The sequence below is a fragment of the Oncorhynchus nerka genome, linkage group LG8, assembly GCF_034236695.1.
Source record: "Oncorhynchus nerka isolate Pitt River linkage group LG8, Oner_Uvic_2.0, whole genome shotgun sequence".
Lineage (NCBI taxonomy): Eukaryota > Metazoa > Chordata > Actinopteri > Salmoniformes > Salmonidae > Oncorhynchus > Oncorhynchus nerka.
Window position 1 is genome coordinate 34,474,371 of NC_088403.1, and position 15,132 is coordinate 34,489,502.

Consider the following 15,132-nt stretch of genomic DNA (forward strand, 5'->3'; position numbering starts at 1 on the left):
GTAATTACAAAAGGCTTGTCTAATGATGAGCCTTTTAAAATGATGAACTTGGATTAGCGAACACACTGTGCCATTGGAACACAGGAGTGATGGTTGCTGATAATAGGCCTCTGTACACCTATTTAGATATTCCATAAAAGAAAATCAATAGTTCTTTACAACATTAACAATGTCTACACTGTATTTCGGATCAATTTGATGTTATTTTAAAATTGACAAAAAAGTGCTTTTCTTTCAAAAACAAGGACATTTCCAAGTGACCCCAAACTTTTGAACGGAAGTGTATATATAAAAATAACAGAATACTGTCATTTTACAGAAATAACACCAAGTTGCTCGATATACTTTAGGCAAAGTGCAATATTTTTTTGGTGCCAATATACACTGAGTAGACAAAACATTAAGAACACCTGTTCTTTCCATGACAGAGACTGACCAGGTGAAAGCTATGATCCCTTATTGAAGTCACTTGTTATATCCACTTCAATCAGTGTAGATGAAGGGGGGGAGACAGGCTAAAGAAGGATTTTTAAGCCTTAAGACAATTGAAACATGGATTGTGTTATGTGTGCCATTCAGAGGGTGAATGTGAAAGAGGAAAAATGTGCTTTTGAACAGTGTGATAGTAGGTGCCAGGCCGACAGGTTTGTGTCAAGAACTGCAACCCTGCTGGGTTTTTCCACACTCAACCGTTTCCTGCCTGTATCAAGAATGGTCCACCACCCAAAGGACACCCAGCCAACTTGACGCAACTGTGGGAAGCATTGGCGTCAACATGGGCCAGCATCACTGTGGAACGCTTGACACCTTGTAGAGTTCATGCCCCGATGAATTGAGGCTGTCCTGAGGGCAAAAAGGCAAACTGCAACTCAATATCAGGAAGGTGTTCCTAATGTTTGGTATACTCATTGTATGTATAATCAATCTCCCTTAGGTCCACAGACCTGGTGGTGCAGCACAAACTTCAGGTAATTATCAACCAAGAAGTTGTGAGTTCAAATCCCAAGTGAGGTTGATTCCCAAGTAATCAGCATACTGTCCTGTAATGTTAGCGCCTTCACTTAGCTGTAAAAATACAGTAACTTCAACAACAACAAACACAATAGCGTTCTCGGGGACGTCTCCGGAACAAACCGGAACTGTTTAACTTGAATGTCAATTATGCCTTTAAAAAAAATCTATTCTCAATGACACTTTCACACGCAAACATGTTGCATCCTCATGTCACATTTATTTAACATGTTTTCAACTGTTGTCACGTGTAGCTTCATGTTATCACGTTGCTTCATATGTTGTCACGTTATCACATTAAACTTCACAGAAAAAAATCACACGAGATCACGTGAAATTCATGTGCTTTTCTCCCCGTAAGGGATGCACCACATATTGCCTGCACATTGTAAACATAAAATGACATAGAAAGCGGTACCAGTGCTTTTGACATTATAACTTAAATCCATTTAATAAATAAAGATATTTAGGGTTACGGTATATTTTGGAGTGTTATACATTCTCATAAACAATGTGGGATGGCAGTATCAAATGTATGTGAACTGGAGAATATTTACACAAATTATATTCTCCAGTTGAAGGCTAGGGTGTGAAACTGAGGTTAGAGTTTCAGCTTTGATTTAGGCTACAGAAAGAACCATTCATCAATCTCTCCCTGTTGTGTTCCACTCAGACAGCTGAAGATAGGACAGGTTTGGCCTCCAAACAGTGAAAGAGGCGTCACTGCAGTACCTGGTTCGAATCCAGGATGCATCACATCCGGCCGTGATTGGGAGTCCCACAGGGCGGCACACAATTGGCCCAGCGTCGTCCGGGTTTGGCCGGGGTAGGCCTCCATTGTAAATAAGAATTTGTTCTTAACTGACTTGCCTAGTTAAATCAAGGTTCATTTTTTTTAAAACAACTAAATAATAAACATTCTTGGTTATAACTACACAGTACAGATATGCCTTAATGAGGTATCAGTTTCTTATACAGCTCAGCGATGATATGTATTTAGCCTTAACATAGCTGTGAGCCAGTACCATGTTTCAATCAACACACTTACGTGAACCACAACAGTGCATTTTCACATTGGCAAATCACAAGTCTTCCGGACATGATAAGTAGACACACACCTTCTGTCTTCCAGACATGATTAGTAGATTACAGATTGACTTCAGTGGAATTCTCCTCCTTACCACAGATGAGTCTCTCTGATCTCAGCAATGACCTGACTGGCCTTCTGCAGAGCCTGTGGACACACAATGAGATACACTTGACTATGAAGCTTGTTGTGAATAATATAATATCGAAGTGCTACCTTTAGTTGTTGTTTTTTTAATCTACTTCCTGTACCAATGTTTGCGTGTATGTCAAACCTCACTGTTCATGGTTAAGGTACCAACCTCTAGCATGTCTGCAGCCTCCTTGCGTCTCTGGGCCATGTCCTCAGACTCAGTGAGCAGGTCGTTGAGAAGACTAGACTTATAGAGCTGACCCACCAGCTCACTCTGCAGACTGTCCTTCACATGGTTCACCAGGAAGTGCATCACTGCCTTAGGCACGCTACAGGACAGAGGAGGGAGAAAGAGAGGAGGGAGAAATCTGAGCTGCTGGCCTAATGGGAGCAAATACCTCTAGACTTCAACACTGCGCAGAAATACAACGGGTGGCAAGCAACCTAGCGGTTAAGAGCATTGAACCAGTAACCGAAAGGTCGCTGGTTCGAATCCCCGAGCTGGCAAGGTGAGAAAAAAATCTGCCACTCTGCCTTTGAGCAAGCCAGTTAACCCCAAACAACAACTGCTCCCCGGACACTGTGGATGTCAATTAAGGCATCCACAATCCCTCTCTGGGGTTGGGTTAAATGCAGAAGACACATTTCGGTTCAATGCATTCAGTTGTCCAACTGACTAGGTATCCTCTTTCCCAAAAAGAGAGGGACAGTGTCAGAAAACACATGCACCTGTCTTGGATGTTTTTCCGGACGATGAGAAAGTAAGACTTGATGAGTCTCTCGATGACCTCACAGTCACGCTGCTCCCGAGAAGACAACTTCCTGGCAACAGGAACGGGCTGCGGGAGAAGCATCAGCCAATCACTGAAGGGCAACACACAGCATTTTGAAATCGAATAACTTTATTATTATTCGCTCACCACGTCCAGCAGGTTGACGGCAAGGCCCTTATGGGGGCTGGCGGGGCCAGAGCCGGGGGCCCCCTCATCCCCTTTCTTCAGCATGCCTCTCCAGTTCCCTGTCCCCTCCTGGTCCCCCTGGGGCCCTGCTCCGGGAGGCTGAGGTTACACACAACACAAACAATCAGATGTAGAGACGTTTTTACAGCATCTTGTGCCACAAGTTGCAGAACCACAACGCAAACCAATCTATTTAAGTCAGAGCCAAGCTCAAACGCACAGAGAGGGAGAAGGCAGAGAGGACATTGTTAAGAGAGGGCTTGAGTGCTGGCGAGCAGACTGAGCACACAGAGCAGAGCAGAGCACAGCAGGAAGTACGGAGCATGCCCACACCCATGCTCCACCTTGGCACCCTCCGCGTCCACAGAGGCAGGGGGCTCGGTAGGAATGGGAGGCTGGCCGACTGGACCATTAACTACTGACTAAGAGGAAGAGAGGAGAGGAGGAATGGAGAAGGGACTTGTGAAGTCAGGAGAGGTAAAAAGGAAAAGACCAGGGACAATTGGTATTACATTGCGATTAAAGAGAGCTGGAGAGATTGAGCATGGGAGCCATTTTGTTTAGAGTATTATAGAAGTGAGTCAAAGTACGGTGGATAGTTAGTTACCTTATCCCTGGGGACGGCAGCGGGCAGCTCTCTCATTCGGTTTCTCCTCGACTCCTACAGGACACAGACAGCAAGGAGGAAAGTTACATCACTTTTACAACACACAATGTCCTCTTTTGCGCAGTTGATTCCCGGTACCACCCATATGTAAAATGTATGCACGCATGACTAAGTCGCTTTGGCCTAAAGCGTCTACTAAATGACATACACTACCCGTCAAAAGTTTTAGAACACCTACTCCTTCAAGGGTTTTTCTTTAGTTGTACTATTATTTTGTACTATTTATTTGTACATTGTAGAATAAAAGTGACGACATCAAAACTATGAAATAGCACATATGGAATAGGTGGGAACCACACATGCAGAGATCATCTGTTCACCCACACCACGTCTCTCAAAGACCTGGCTGTTGGAACCAAAAACCTCAAATTTGGACTCCGGACCAAAGGACAGAGTTTAACACTTTGTTGGTTACTACATGATTCCATATGTGTTACTTCATAGTTTTGATGTCTCCACTATTATTCTACAATGTAGAAAACAGTAAAAATAAAGAAAAACCCTTGAATGAGTAGGTGTGTCCAAACTTTTGACCGCTAGTGTACATTATCATATAATTATTACATCACACAACTATTATTATACAGAATTCATGTCAAGAGAAACGGTAATGAGCTGTCACCTCTATGTTGTTGTTCATGACCCCACAGGCATCAGCAAAGTCAGGGTGTTTGGTGTTGATGTAGGCCAGCTCTATGGCCACCAGATTATGCACCTAGAGTAAGATGCACCTGGAGTAAGTATATGATGCGATACAATAACCTGATGCAATTGGCATACAAATAACCCACGTGCACATTAAACCGTTTTAACCTAAATTTACCATCTCATTGGTGATAGGCAGCCTTTTCCTGAGCAGAGAGGTGACCACTTCTACTATGGCATCATGGAGCTTTGGAAATCTCAACAACTCCTATGGAAAACACAGGTATCAGGTGTGTGTGTGTGTTTAACTATACTTGTGGGGACTAGAAGGATAGGATAAAGTAATCCCTCTCACCCCCCCTCCCCCTGAAAAGATTTAGATGCACTACTGTTCCACTGGAGGTCATAAGGTGAATGCACCAATTTGTAAGTCGCTCTGGATAAGAGCGTCTGCTAAATGACTTAAATGTAAATGTAAATGTAAGAATAGTAAACAAACAAAAAGATGACCAACTGGGGACATTTTGTTGGTCCCCACAAGGTTAAATGCTATATATATGGGGTTTAGGGTTAAGGTGAGAATTACGTTTAGGGTTAGTTTTAGGGTTAGGAGCTAGGGTTAGTTTTAGGGTTAGGGTTAAGAGCTAGGTTAGGTTTAGGGTTATGGTTAGGTTAAGGGTTAGGTTTATGAGAAAATAGTATTTTGAACGGGACTGAATTGTGTGTTCCCACAAGGTTAGTTATTCAAGACTGTGCGTGTGTTGTGCGTGTCTGTGTGTGTGTGCGCGCACAGTGTCTACCTGTGTGCTGTAGTTGCTGCAGTGTTGGATGATCCTCTGCATCTCCTCATGGACCAGCTCTACACAGCGCAGGCTGGGCTCCTCCAGTCTCTTCACCTGCTTCTTCACCAGCAGCTCAAACGACACCTCGGGCACAAACAGAGACGGGCGAGGGCCCTGGAGAGAGAATGAGAGGGAGAGAGCGAGAGAGAAATTAAGAGTAGAGACAGACATGTACCGTGTGTTGTTCCGACAAAGTAGCATTGATAGGAAGACACCGATTACTATTTATTCATTCCCCAGTTTGAAGGTATGCCCACTCTTTGGCCAATACTGTTGTTAGAAGGAGAGAAGAAGAAGGTCTCAGAACTTCTACTCACAGTGGCGTTCCTGATGGCGGTCAGGATGTCTATGGTGTTGAGTCCTCCTAGGGGATCCACTGACTCTAATGTTCGCCCAAAAGTCTCGTGAAATATGTAACAGATTCTGGCACCACCGCATCTGCAAAACAAGAGGAAAGATCAAGTTGTCATGGTGTGACAAACATGATGTGCTACTATGAATCAAAGTAATAGTGCCAACACTCAAACTCATCTCAAGCATTTCATAATACAGGTACTGTAGGGGAGGCAGGTAGCCTAGTGGTTAGAGCGTTGGACTAGTAACCGAAAGGTTGCAAGATCGAATCCCCGAGCTGACAAGGTAAAAATCTGTCGTTCTGTTAACCCACTGTTCCTAGGCGGTCATTGAAAACAAGAATTTGTTCTTAACTGACTTGCCTAGTTAAAAAGGTAAATAAAAAGTGCATCTGGGTTTTCACAGGCATTTTGCCCAGACATCAGCACCACCTCGTGGAATAGAGACGGTACTACTACTCACAGCTCGGCCGTCTCAATGTACTTGGCAGTGCCCTCGATAGTGTGGCAGTACTCTGCAGCGAATTTGGTTATGAGCTGCAGAAGGGTGGCATTCTGGTCCTCAACGGGCTGGCCGTAGCTGCTCAACAGAGACTGGTACTGGGTCGCCAGTACGTTGATACGCGTTTTCAGCTCCGGTAGACAGTCTCTGATGTGGTGCATCAGTAACCTAGCAGGGACAGGAGAAATAGAATCACAGAACATTGATTTGAATGGCAATTCCAATCTTAATAGTTCTAATTCTATGGGCACAGTATCTGAGACCTTGAAGTTTCAATAGATACAGTAGGTTACTGTAATGAGAATATTTAAGCTGAATAAAGTTCATGTTTAGTTAAGTGTGACATTTACCTTTCTGTAATACATATGATTTCCAGTGTTCTGTTTGTGACACTCGGGTTGATGGTCACTAGACTCGATGCTGAATGTTATGGATTAAACGCATATCTGTTGATAGTGATTGACGCTAGACTGGAGGTACAAGGACCGAGGACACAGTGATTATTATTGTATTGTCTGTGAACACTGTGTGATTCTGTAGCAGCTGACAAAGTCACTGGTTTTTTGTTTTGATTTCCTACAAGTCTCTTGACTGGTGCTTACAGAACAGTTGTCAGCTGATTAGGTTATACAGTGCATTCGGAAAGTATTCATACCCCTTGACTTTTTCACATTTTGTTACGTTACATACAGCCTTATTCTAAAATGGATTACATCGTTTTTTCTCATTATCAATCTACACACAATACCCCATAATGACAAAGCGTTTTTTTTTTGAGAGAGAAAAAAAATATTAAAAAATATATAAAAAAATGTTTTACATACGGTTAAGTATTCAGACCCTTTGCTATGAGACTTGAAATTGAACTCAAGTGCATCCTGTTTCCATTGATCATTCTTGAGATGTTTCTACAACTTGATTGGAGTCCACCTGTGGTAAATTCAATTGATTGGACATGATTTGGAAAGGCACACACCTGTCTATATAAGGTCCCACAGTTGACAGTGCATGTCAGACCAAAAACCAAGCCATATTTTTGGAATTGTCCAAAGAGCTCAGAGACAGGATTGTGTTGAGGTACAGATCTGGGGAAGGGTACCAAAAATGTCTGCAGCATTGAAGGTCCCTAAGAACACAGTGGCCTCAATCATTCTTAAATGGAAGAAGTTTGGAACCACCAAGACTCTTCCTAGAGCTGGCCGCCCCCCGGTCAAACTGGGCAATCGGGGGAGGTGTGCCTTGGTCAGGGAGGTGAACAAGAACCCCATGATCACTCTGACAGAGCTCCAGAGTTCCTCTGTGGAAATGGGAGAACCTTTCAGAAAGACAACCATCTCTGCAGCACTCCACCAATCAGGCCTTTATGGTAGTGGCCAGACGGAAGCCACTCCTCAGTAAAAGGCACATGACAGCATGCTTGGAGTTTAATGAACTCTCAGACCATGAGAAACAGGATTCTCTGGTCTGATGAAACCAAGATTGAACTCTTTGGCCTGAATGCAAAGCGTCAAGTCTGGAGGAAACCTGGCACCATTCCTACAGTGAAGCATAGTGGTGGCAGCATCATGCTGTGGGGATGTTTTTCAGCGGCAGGGACTGGGAGACTAGTCAGGATCGAGGGAAAGATTAACGGAGCAAAGTACAGAGAGATCTTTGATGAAAACCTGCTCCAGAGAGCTCAGGACCTAGATTAGCACAAAAAAAAAAGGTCATTATGGGGTATTGTGTGTAGATTGATGAGGGGAAAAAACAATTTAATCAATTTTAGAATAAGGCTGTAACGTAACAAAATGTGGAAAAAGTCTAAGTTTCTGAATATTTTCAGAATGCACTGTTAAGGACCTTCTTAGTGATGACCAGTTAGACATTTTCTCTGCTTCTGTGCTGGAGGAGTCTTCCTGCGGCAACTTGTAATAAATCGGATAGATTCTTTGATTGCCTTGATCTGTGACTCCTTTTCTCTTTTGTTCACCTTGAAATTGCTATGACACAATTCCATTCTAGTAGTGGTAATTCCATGGGCACCATATCTGAGATCTCAAAGTTCCATTAGATAAAGTAGGCTGCACTTTGTGATTTATTGGCTGATCAGACTTAAGAACATTTCCTGGCAAGTGTTGTTAGAAGTCACTACTGTAGTTGCTACTACCATTCCTGATGTGCTTATGTAATACTCATACTAAACTGCAGTATGGAGGGAACAATAACATTCTCACCTGTTCAGAGTCCTGGACAGATACTTGGTTCCATTTCGATTAGCGAGAGAGGGATACTTCTTCTGCAGGAAAGCATGTTCATCTCGGATGGCATCGCTCACCGACTTCTTATTGTTGATGTCCAACTGACTCCTGCGTGAACCAGACAGAGACGTGTCGGCTTCACGGTAAGCACAAGACCGATTTCAGCTAATGTTCATTTTTAGGTAAGGTAGAGTAGAGGCTACTATTGGGAGTGAGTGTAACGTGCTACAGTAGAGTATAACGCCAGACCTGTTGACCACTCCGATGAGGCCCAGTTTGACAGGGATGACCCGGCCCAGCAGGGCGTCCATAGCATCAGTACCAGCGTCCATCAAGTCCAGCTTGGTCACCACCGCCAGTGTCCTCCTGCCTGTACACAACAACAGACTACAGAAATGAGTCCAACACAACATGCTGTACACACCATACACTTTTACCAGTCGCAGAGAGAGATAAGTGGCTGCCCAAACACTGTGGATGAAAATGAGCATTATAGCCCTTTTACATTGATGTCAAACCTGAAAGGCGGGTCAAAACCCTGACACCCAATCTGTTACCATCACCTAGATATGCGTGAAAAAAGTCAAACCCAGTACTGACCGTCGGGATCGACCTCACGGGCCACTTTGAGGGCCTCTGAGGTGGCCATGTCTGTGTTGGCAGCGGTCACAGCCAGGATGATGGAGTTGGGGTTGGAGATGTGCTTCAGGATCAGCTCTCTGATCTGCACCTCTATGTCTTGGGGCTGGTCGCCCACTGGGACCTGTAGGGTTGGGGGGAGGGGGGGCACAAACACAGAGGAGTGACAGACGACGGAGTCTTTTAGTGTATCATGCTCCAGCCAAGGTTTCAGTTGCCCTGCATGTCTGCTAGGCTTCTAGGTTCTCCAATGCAGAGCAGACACTTAGTACAGTTCATCGCCATCTCCAGTCACTGTTACCTTGGTGATGCCGGGTAGATCCACCAGAGTGAGGTTCACCACATTAGGAGAGAAAATCTTCAAGTGAATAGGCTCATCGCTGATCCCCTATAGGAAATACAATGACAAACAATGACTAGCTTTGTTGAAATTGTTAGGGACGTATGATGTGAAGGAGATCAATTTATGAGGTGCTAAATAATTACACTGCGATTGTCTTACCTTGTTAATACCGGAAATTCTTTCCGTTTCATTTTCGATTTCCTGCCTGATTTCACTGAAGTCTGGGTAGATCTGAAAAGACCAGCTTTGTTCATGTAGATTTTCTTCAATCAACAACACAGAAAACAGAATGTCATGAGTAGCAACACGTATCAATGTTTGAGATAAGTCATACCTTGTTTTTGGTGTGTAAGAACTTGCCCCATTCATCTCCTTCCACGCCTGTGGAATACAATAACACACGGTTTAGATACACATTTTCACCTAACCAAAATAAGGTAATGGAATACGGGAGAGCTATCAATAATATAAATTGTCCTACATGCCATTTAGCTGACACTTTTAGCCAAAGCAGCTTACAGTCATGCGTGCATACATTTGACATATGGGCAGCCCCAGTGGGAATCGAACCCACAACTCTTTGCTTTGCAAGTACAACGCTCTTCCAACTGAGCCACACAGGATCACAATCATAGATTAGAATACTATATTAATAGCATCTCTATGATCACAATCATTGAAGGAATAGCCCTAGATAGACTACATGTTCAGGTGTGGACGGTCTGTTCTACAGGTCCCTAATAACGGTCAAGGGAGGCAGGTATACATTGTTATGTGTTTGTCCACGTTGTGGGGTCTGCAGTCAGAGAAAGAGGAAGTTTCAGCTCCTATTTTCAACAATGTGGTTACTGCAAAAAACATCTCCCTCTGGGTTTAACATGATACAGTAGCAAGCGTGTGATCTTCTGAGTTTCACGACTTGCTGAAGTATGAAATGGTACAATTGGTCTGAAGGGTTGCAAAACAACACCATGGGTGGCAGGTCAGAAACAATGACACAAAGTGGCCTGAAAATACAGAATGGGGAATCGCGCGCGCACACACGCACACACACACACGCACACACACACACACACACACACACACACACACACACACACACACACACACACACACACACACACACACACACACACACACACACACACACACACACACACACGGTTAGTGGTCAGTCAGTGTGCTCACATATGGTGGTGTTCCATCCCAGGTAGGACTACGTACCATTCTCATCTTTCATTTTCCTGCCATCTCCAGGATCCACATGGACTAGCTGTAGGATGAGTGGCCGGCGGGTCACTACACCTGTCCCACGGGGCAGCATGTCCTTGCCAACCAGGCTCTCCAACACAGAGCTCTTCCCACTGCTCTGGAGACAGGCATCACATTATGTCACATCATGGAGTTGGGTTAACAGCTATCACATAAGGACAGATCTGAGAACAGCAGTGTTACAAAATAATATGGCACATAAGGTGGTGGTGACCTGACTTTAGGAGAACTGATAATGAAGATGATCTAAGAAAAATGTCCTACAGTAATTGACAGGTGTTCCTCATAATGGCTGCTGCCAAAAAGCAGGCTTTGCCCGGGTCAAATGGAACATTCCAGCTGTCCGTTAACACAGGCACACCAATAATAGCCACCCAACTGACTCGTGCACAAGCAGGATAGAAAGAGGTGTATTTTTAACTGCACCACGCTCCAGTGCAATGGCTCATTTTCTGCAATCCTGATGTTTTGCCCGAACAAAACATAATGAAAACCTCGAACACAAAATTGCTGGATAGATAGCAAATCATGTAGCTAGCTATGTAGCTATCTTTCAGGGTCATGTGAAGAGCCTAGCAGCATAGCCCTATTTTGACAACTAAGGGGAAGGATTTCACCTGGGTTCCAACGACTGCTATCTGCGGCAGCTGTATTATGTCTGCTCCCACCGTATTGAAGACATCTTGAAGCTTGTTTATAACGGGGATTAGAGCCTCCATGTTCAAGCTAAATTGACACCTTTCTAGAGAGATAAAATAATGGAACAGCTATCCACCAGCTCTGTTAAAAGTCATTCAATGTCCCACAGACAGCATTGAAATAAGCCATTCCCACCAGTCTGCGACTGCGTTGTGTATTGTAGGGACTTGTAGTCTTCCAGATGCCAAACGCTGCTAGAATTTTATAAATAGGACTGCATTTCCCAGAATAGGGCTGCTGCTCAAAAACGTTTGTTTTTCTATGGACGTGTAAGATTAAGATCACTTTACTGGTCAATTGCACACAAGCTCCAACCCGAAATTTGACTTGAGCTTTTAACCCAACCCCTCCAAAAGACACACTGGGCACCCAGGGAGCTCTTGAGGGGGCTTAAGTGCCTTGCTCAAGGGCACAACGGCAGGCAATAGTATATATGATTTGATACCATCAACACCCCAGTCGCCAGCTCACTTCAAGACAGGTTTTTCCTGTCAGACCCGGACTCAAACTGGCAACCCTCTGGTTGCTGGCTCACCTCTCAAATCGCTAGGCTAAAAATTGTAGCTACATTATAGTGGCAGGCGAAAATATAGTGTTTTGTAAACCTATTCTGAGATTTACACAAACTGATCAAATGTCAGAGCATGAATAGAATAGACACACATTTTGAAGATACTACAGTAATCTCAACCCCTGAATTTAGAGAATAGAATGTGATATAGAACATGATAGAATAGAATGATAGAAATTGTAGAAATACATTTTAGTCTGCAGGGACCTTAGAGTAAATATATTTTTATTTCCAAACAAGTACCACTCCTCATTCTTTCAATATTTAAAAATAGATCATCCTTAGGATTAACAAAGTGCAGACAGCATTCAATAACTGAACATTGGTTTCACACAAAATGATAAATCAGGCAGCAAAGTCAAAGAGACAACAGAACAAAAGGTGCCAACTGCAAATATTGCACATAATAAAATGGCAGAGGCACACTTTTCAGAAAAAAAACTAGAGGTAACAGTTGATAAATGGTGTATAGCCTGGTTAAATACACATTTAGAGTTAGGTTCTCTTCAACTTCACGGTGAGATTCAACTCAAGTGACAGCAACTTAACACACTGGGGGGGGGGGGGGGGGCATAAGTCCCCGATCAAATGCAAAAGCTCTAAAATTACAAGGCATAAGCCATATAAAATGTGCTATAACACTGACTTTCTTTCACGATATTGGAAGAACTCTTTCTGAAAGAGAGAATTACTTTGGTTTTGCTTAGCCATTTCAAATGTTCCAGAATGAAAATAAAAGAAAGCGTGATATTTTTTTTTCCCCAACTCAATACATTTGCTGCTCTCAAAGATGGAAGCCAAGAGAGAACCTGAGAAATGGGAGTCGGTGCTTGTCATAGCATGATGTAAACAAAGTCCATTTAAAATCTGAATGGAGGCATTGTAACATGCAATGATATCCATAAGTAAAAACCTAATACATAAGCCCAGCTAAATTATATCCAAAATGAGTGAAAGGTATTGCTTGAGAACAGTTTGTTTTATGGCCCATAGGCATCAACATATTTATAGCATATTTTCTTTCTTTCCAAAACCATGTTCCAAAGTGCTAAATTAAAAGTAATTACAAAATAACCACAATAGCTAAACCCATACCCCGTGAGTAGTGGGATGTGGGATGTGTTTCTGGTAGAGATCAATCAAGAACAGTCTGTGTATGTGGTGACCATGTTCCCTCTGCGCTGTGTCACTGTCCTGCAGTGTTGTTTTGCCGAGCCCTGGAACCGGCTGTCCGCCCCGCCTGTGTGTCCATTAAACGAGAACATCTTCTCCATGTCCTCAAACACGTCATCAAAGAGTTCTCCACCAAAGGAGCCCTGGAAGTGTCTCTTGTGCCTGTTCTGGGCCTTCTGATGGGCCTGTTGGTGGGCCTGGAAGTGGCTGTTGAAGGCCCTCTTGTGATGGGAGTGCTGGTTATGACCGAACAGGTCAGAGTCTCTGAACAGGTCATCAAAGTTGAAGTTAAAGTTCTGGTGGAAGTGCTGTCCACTCCTCCCACCTCCTGTGCCTGGCTCACCAGGGGAGGGGCCATGTCCAAACTGGTCATACTCCAGTCTCCTCTTATCGTCTGATAACGTCTCGTACGCTGGGCAAAGGAAAGGAAACATAAGTCTCTTGGTGGTGTCCAGACATAAGAAAAACAACAAATGCTTTAACATGGAAAAACTTCATAACTGACTGTAATGGGAATATTAAGATCAATAAAGTTCATATTCAGTTTAGAGTGATTCACTCAATGTTAAGCATTTTCCCTTTCTGTATTTACACATGATTTCCAGTGTTCTGTTTGTGACACTTTGGTTGATGATCACTCAACGCTGAATGTTATGGAGTAAACTCATATCTGTGTATAGTGATTGATGCTAGACTGGAGGTACAAGGACTGAGAACACACTGATTATTATTGTATTGAATTGTCTCTGAACACTGTGATTCTGTAGCAGCTGACAAAGTCATTGGCCTTTTGTTTTGACTTTCTACAAGCCACTCGGGCTGTTGTTCGCAGTACATTTAGCATTGCTGATCAGGCTATTGGGCCTTTTCAGCAAAGGCCAATTAGACATTCTCTGCCCCTGTGCAGGATATTGTTATCACGGTTTGCAAACTTGTAATTAAGCCAGATAGATTTGTTAATTGATATTATCAATGACTGCTCTCCTTGTTCACCTGAAAATGTCTATTACACCGACAATATTAAAAGATTGGAAAACATCTATTACTTGTTGAAATGTTTACAAAAGTATTAATACAACTACAGGATGAATAATTAACACTCCATCCAATACATTTGGTGTGGACTTGATGTAAAGGAGCCCTGATGTAACAGATGAGGGGAGTGCCCAGAAGTTGACAGGACTCACCCTCAGCTATTTCCCTGAACTTTGCCTCTGCGTCAGGACTCTTGTTTCGGTCAGGATGGTACTTCATGGCTAGCTTATGGAAGGCCTTCTTGATCTGGCGCTCAGAGGCATCTTTTGGCACACCTAGGATGTCATAGTAGTCCCTCTGTGCCAATATGAACTCAGTTATCATGAGAATACATACTGCTAACATTAAGACTGACTGTGCTGTGGCCATATTTGGTGGTTAGCACTTGCCTCCCTGCCCAGGAAAGAGAGAGGTTTGACAGTTAGTTTACAGTTTGCTACTTACACAAGCAAATAATGTAAAATTGACAAAAGTATAACTACGTAAGCGTTTTTTAACCTGTACTGTAGAAAGGAAGCATGGCAAATCTGTAAAACCTGCTGTGTGACATAGGCTTTTCTTTTTTTAAATCCCACTTTAGCTAGGGACATGATCTACAAATGTATTTACCCTAGTGAATAGATGATTGAGTCAGCCACACAATGATCCAACCATTTACATTGTATTTAAAGCAATTGATAAGGCAGTTTAAACCATTGAAGGTGGATGGGGGAGAGAAAAAGTGTCAGAACAACAAGTACATAGAGCCTGTGAAAACTATGAAACACATTTCTGTTCTGTATGCAAATTCTAAGCTAAAAAAAACATCACAAATAAATTGAGAATTTACCTTGAAAAGCACTAACAACAGCGGCTCTTCTATCAGACGATAATGGCACAGCTGATCCGTAGGTGACAAACTATAGCAGGTTGCATTCCCGAGCTGTAACACCACGACTCGCAATCTTATTGGTTAATTCCTT

The 15,132-nt window shown here is 43.2% G+C and overlaps 2 protein-coding genes across 3 annotated transcripts; both read right to left on the reverse strand.

The window, feature by feature from the left end:
- Positions 1 to 1,211: 1,211 nt before the first annotated feature.
- Positions 1,212 to 11,535, reverse strand: LOC115133177 (dynamin-1-like protein). 2 transcript variants are annotated; one of them, XM_029666148.2, is made up of 19 exons: positions 11,310 to 11,535; positions 10,645 to 10,789; positions 9,755 to 9,801; positions 9,580 to 9,651; positions 9,379 to 9,465; positions 9,039 to 9,201; positions 8,688 to 8,808; positions 8,415 to 8,546; positions 6,160 to 6,366; positions 5,661 to 5,781; positions 5,302 to 5,457; positions 4,680 to 4,769; positions 4,479 to 4,571; positions 3,797 to 3,850; positions 3,534 to 3,611; positions 3,151 to 3,288; positions 2,960 to 3,069; positions 2,400 to 2,559; positions 1,212 to 2,245 (listed from the first exon to the last, which is right to left on the reverse strand). In XM_029666148.2, the coding sequence occupies exons 1-19, from the start codon at positions 11,409 to 11,411 to the stop codon at positions 2,189 to 2,191; spliced, it is 2,133 nt and encodes a 710-aa protein (XP_029522008.1). In that variant the 5' UTR covers positions 11,412 to 11,535; the 3' UTR covers positions 1,212 to 2,188. The 2 variants fall into 2 exon arrangements, with proteins under 2 accessions (XP_029522008.1, XP_029522009.1); XM_029666149.2 differs by lacking the exon at positions 3,534 to 3,611 and having other exon boundaries at positions 11,310 to 11,534.
- A 631-nt stretch (positions 11,536 to 12,166) lies between these two features.
- Positions 12,167 to 15,107, reverse strand: LOC115133179 (dnaJ homolog subfamily B member 9). The gene is made up of 3 exons (XM_029666153.2): positions 15,000 to 15,107; positions 14,323 to 14,563; positions 12,167 to 13,547 (listed from the first exon to the last, which is right to left on the reverse strand). Exons 2-3 carry the CDS (start codon positions 14,537 to 14,539, stop codon positions 13,102 to 13,104), a joined length of 663 nt encoding a protein of 220 aa, XP_029522013.1. The 5' UTR covers positions 14,540 to 14,563; positions 15,000 to 15,107; the 3' UTR covers positions 12,167 to 13,101.
- Positions 15,108 to 15,132: the final 25 nt, after the last annotated feature.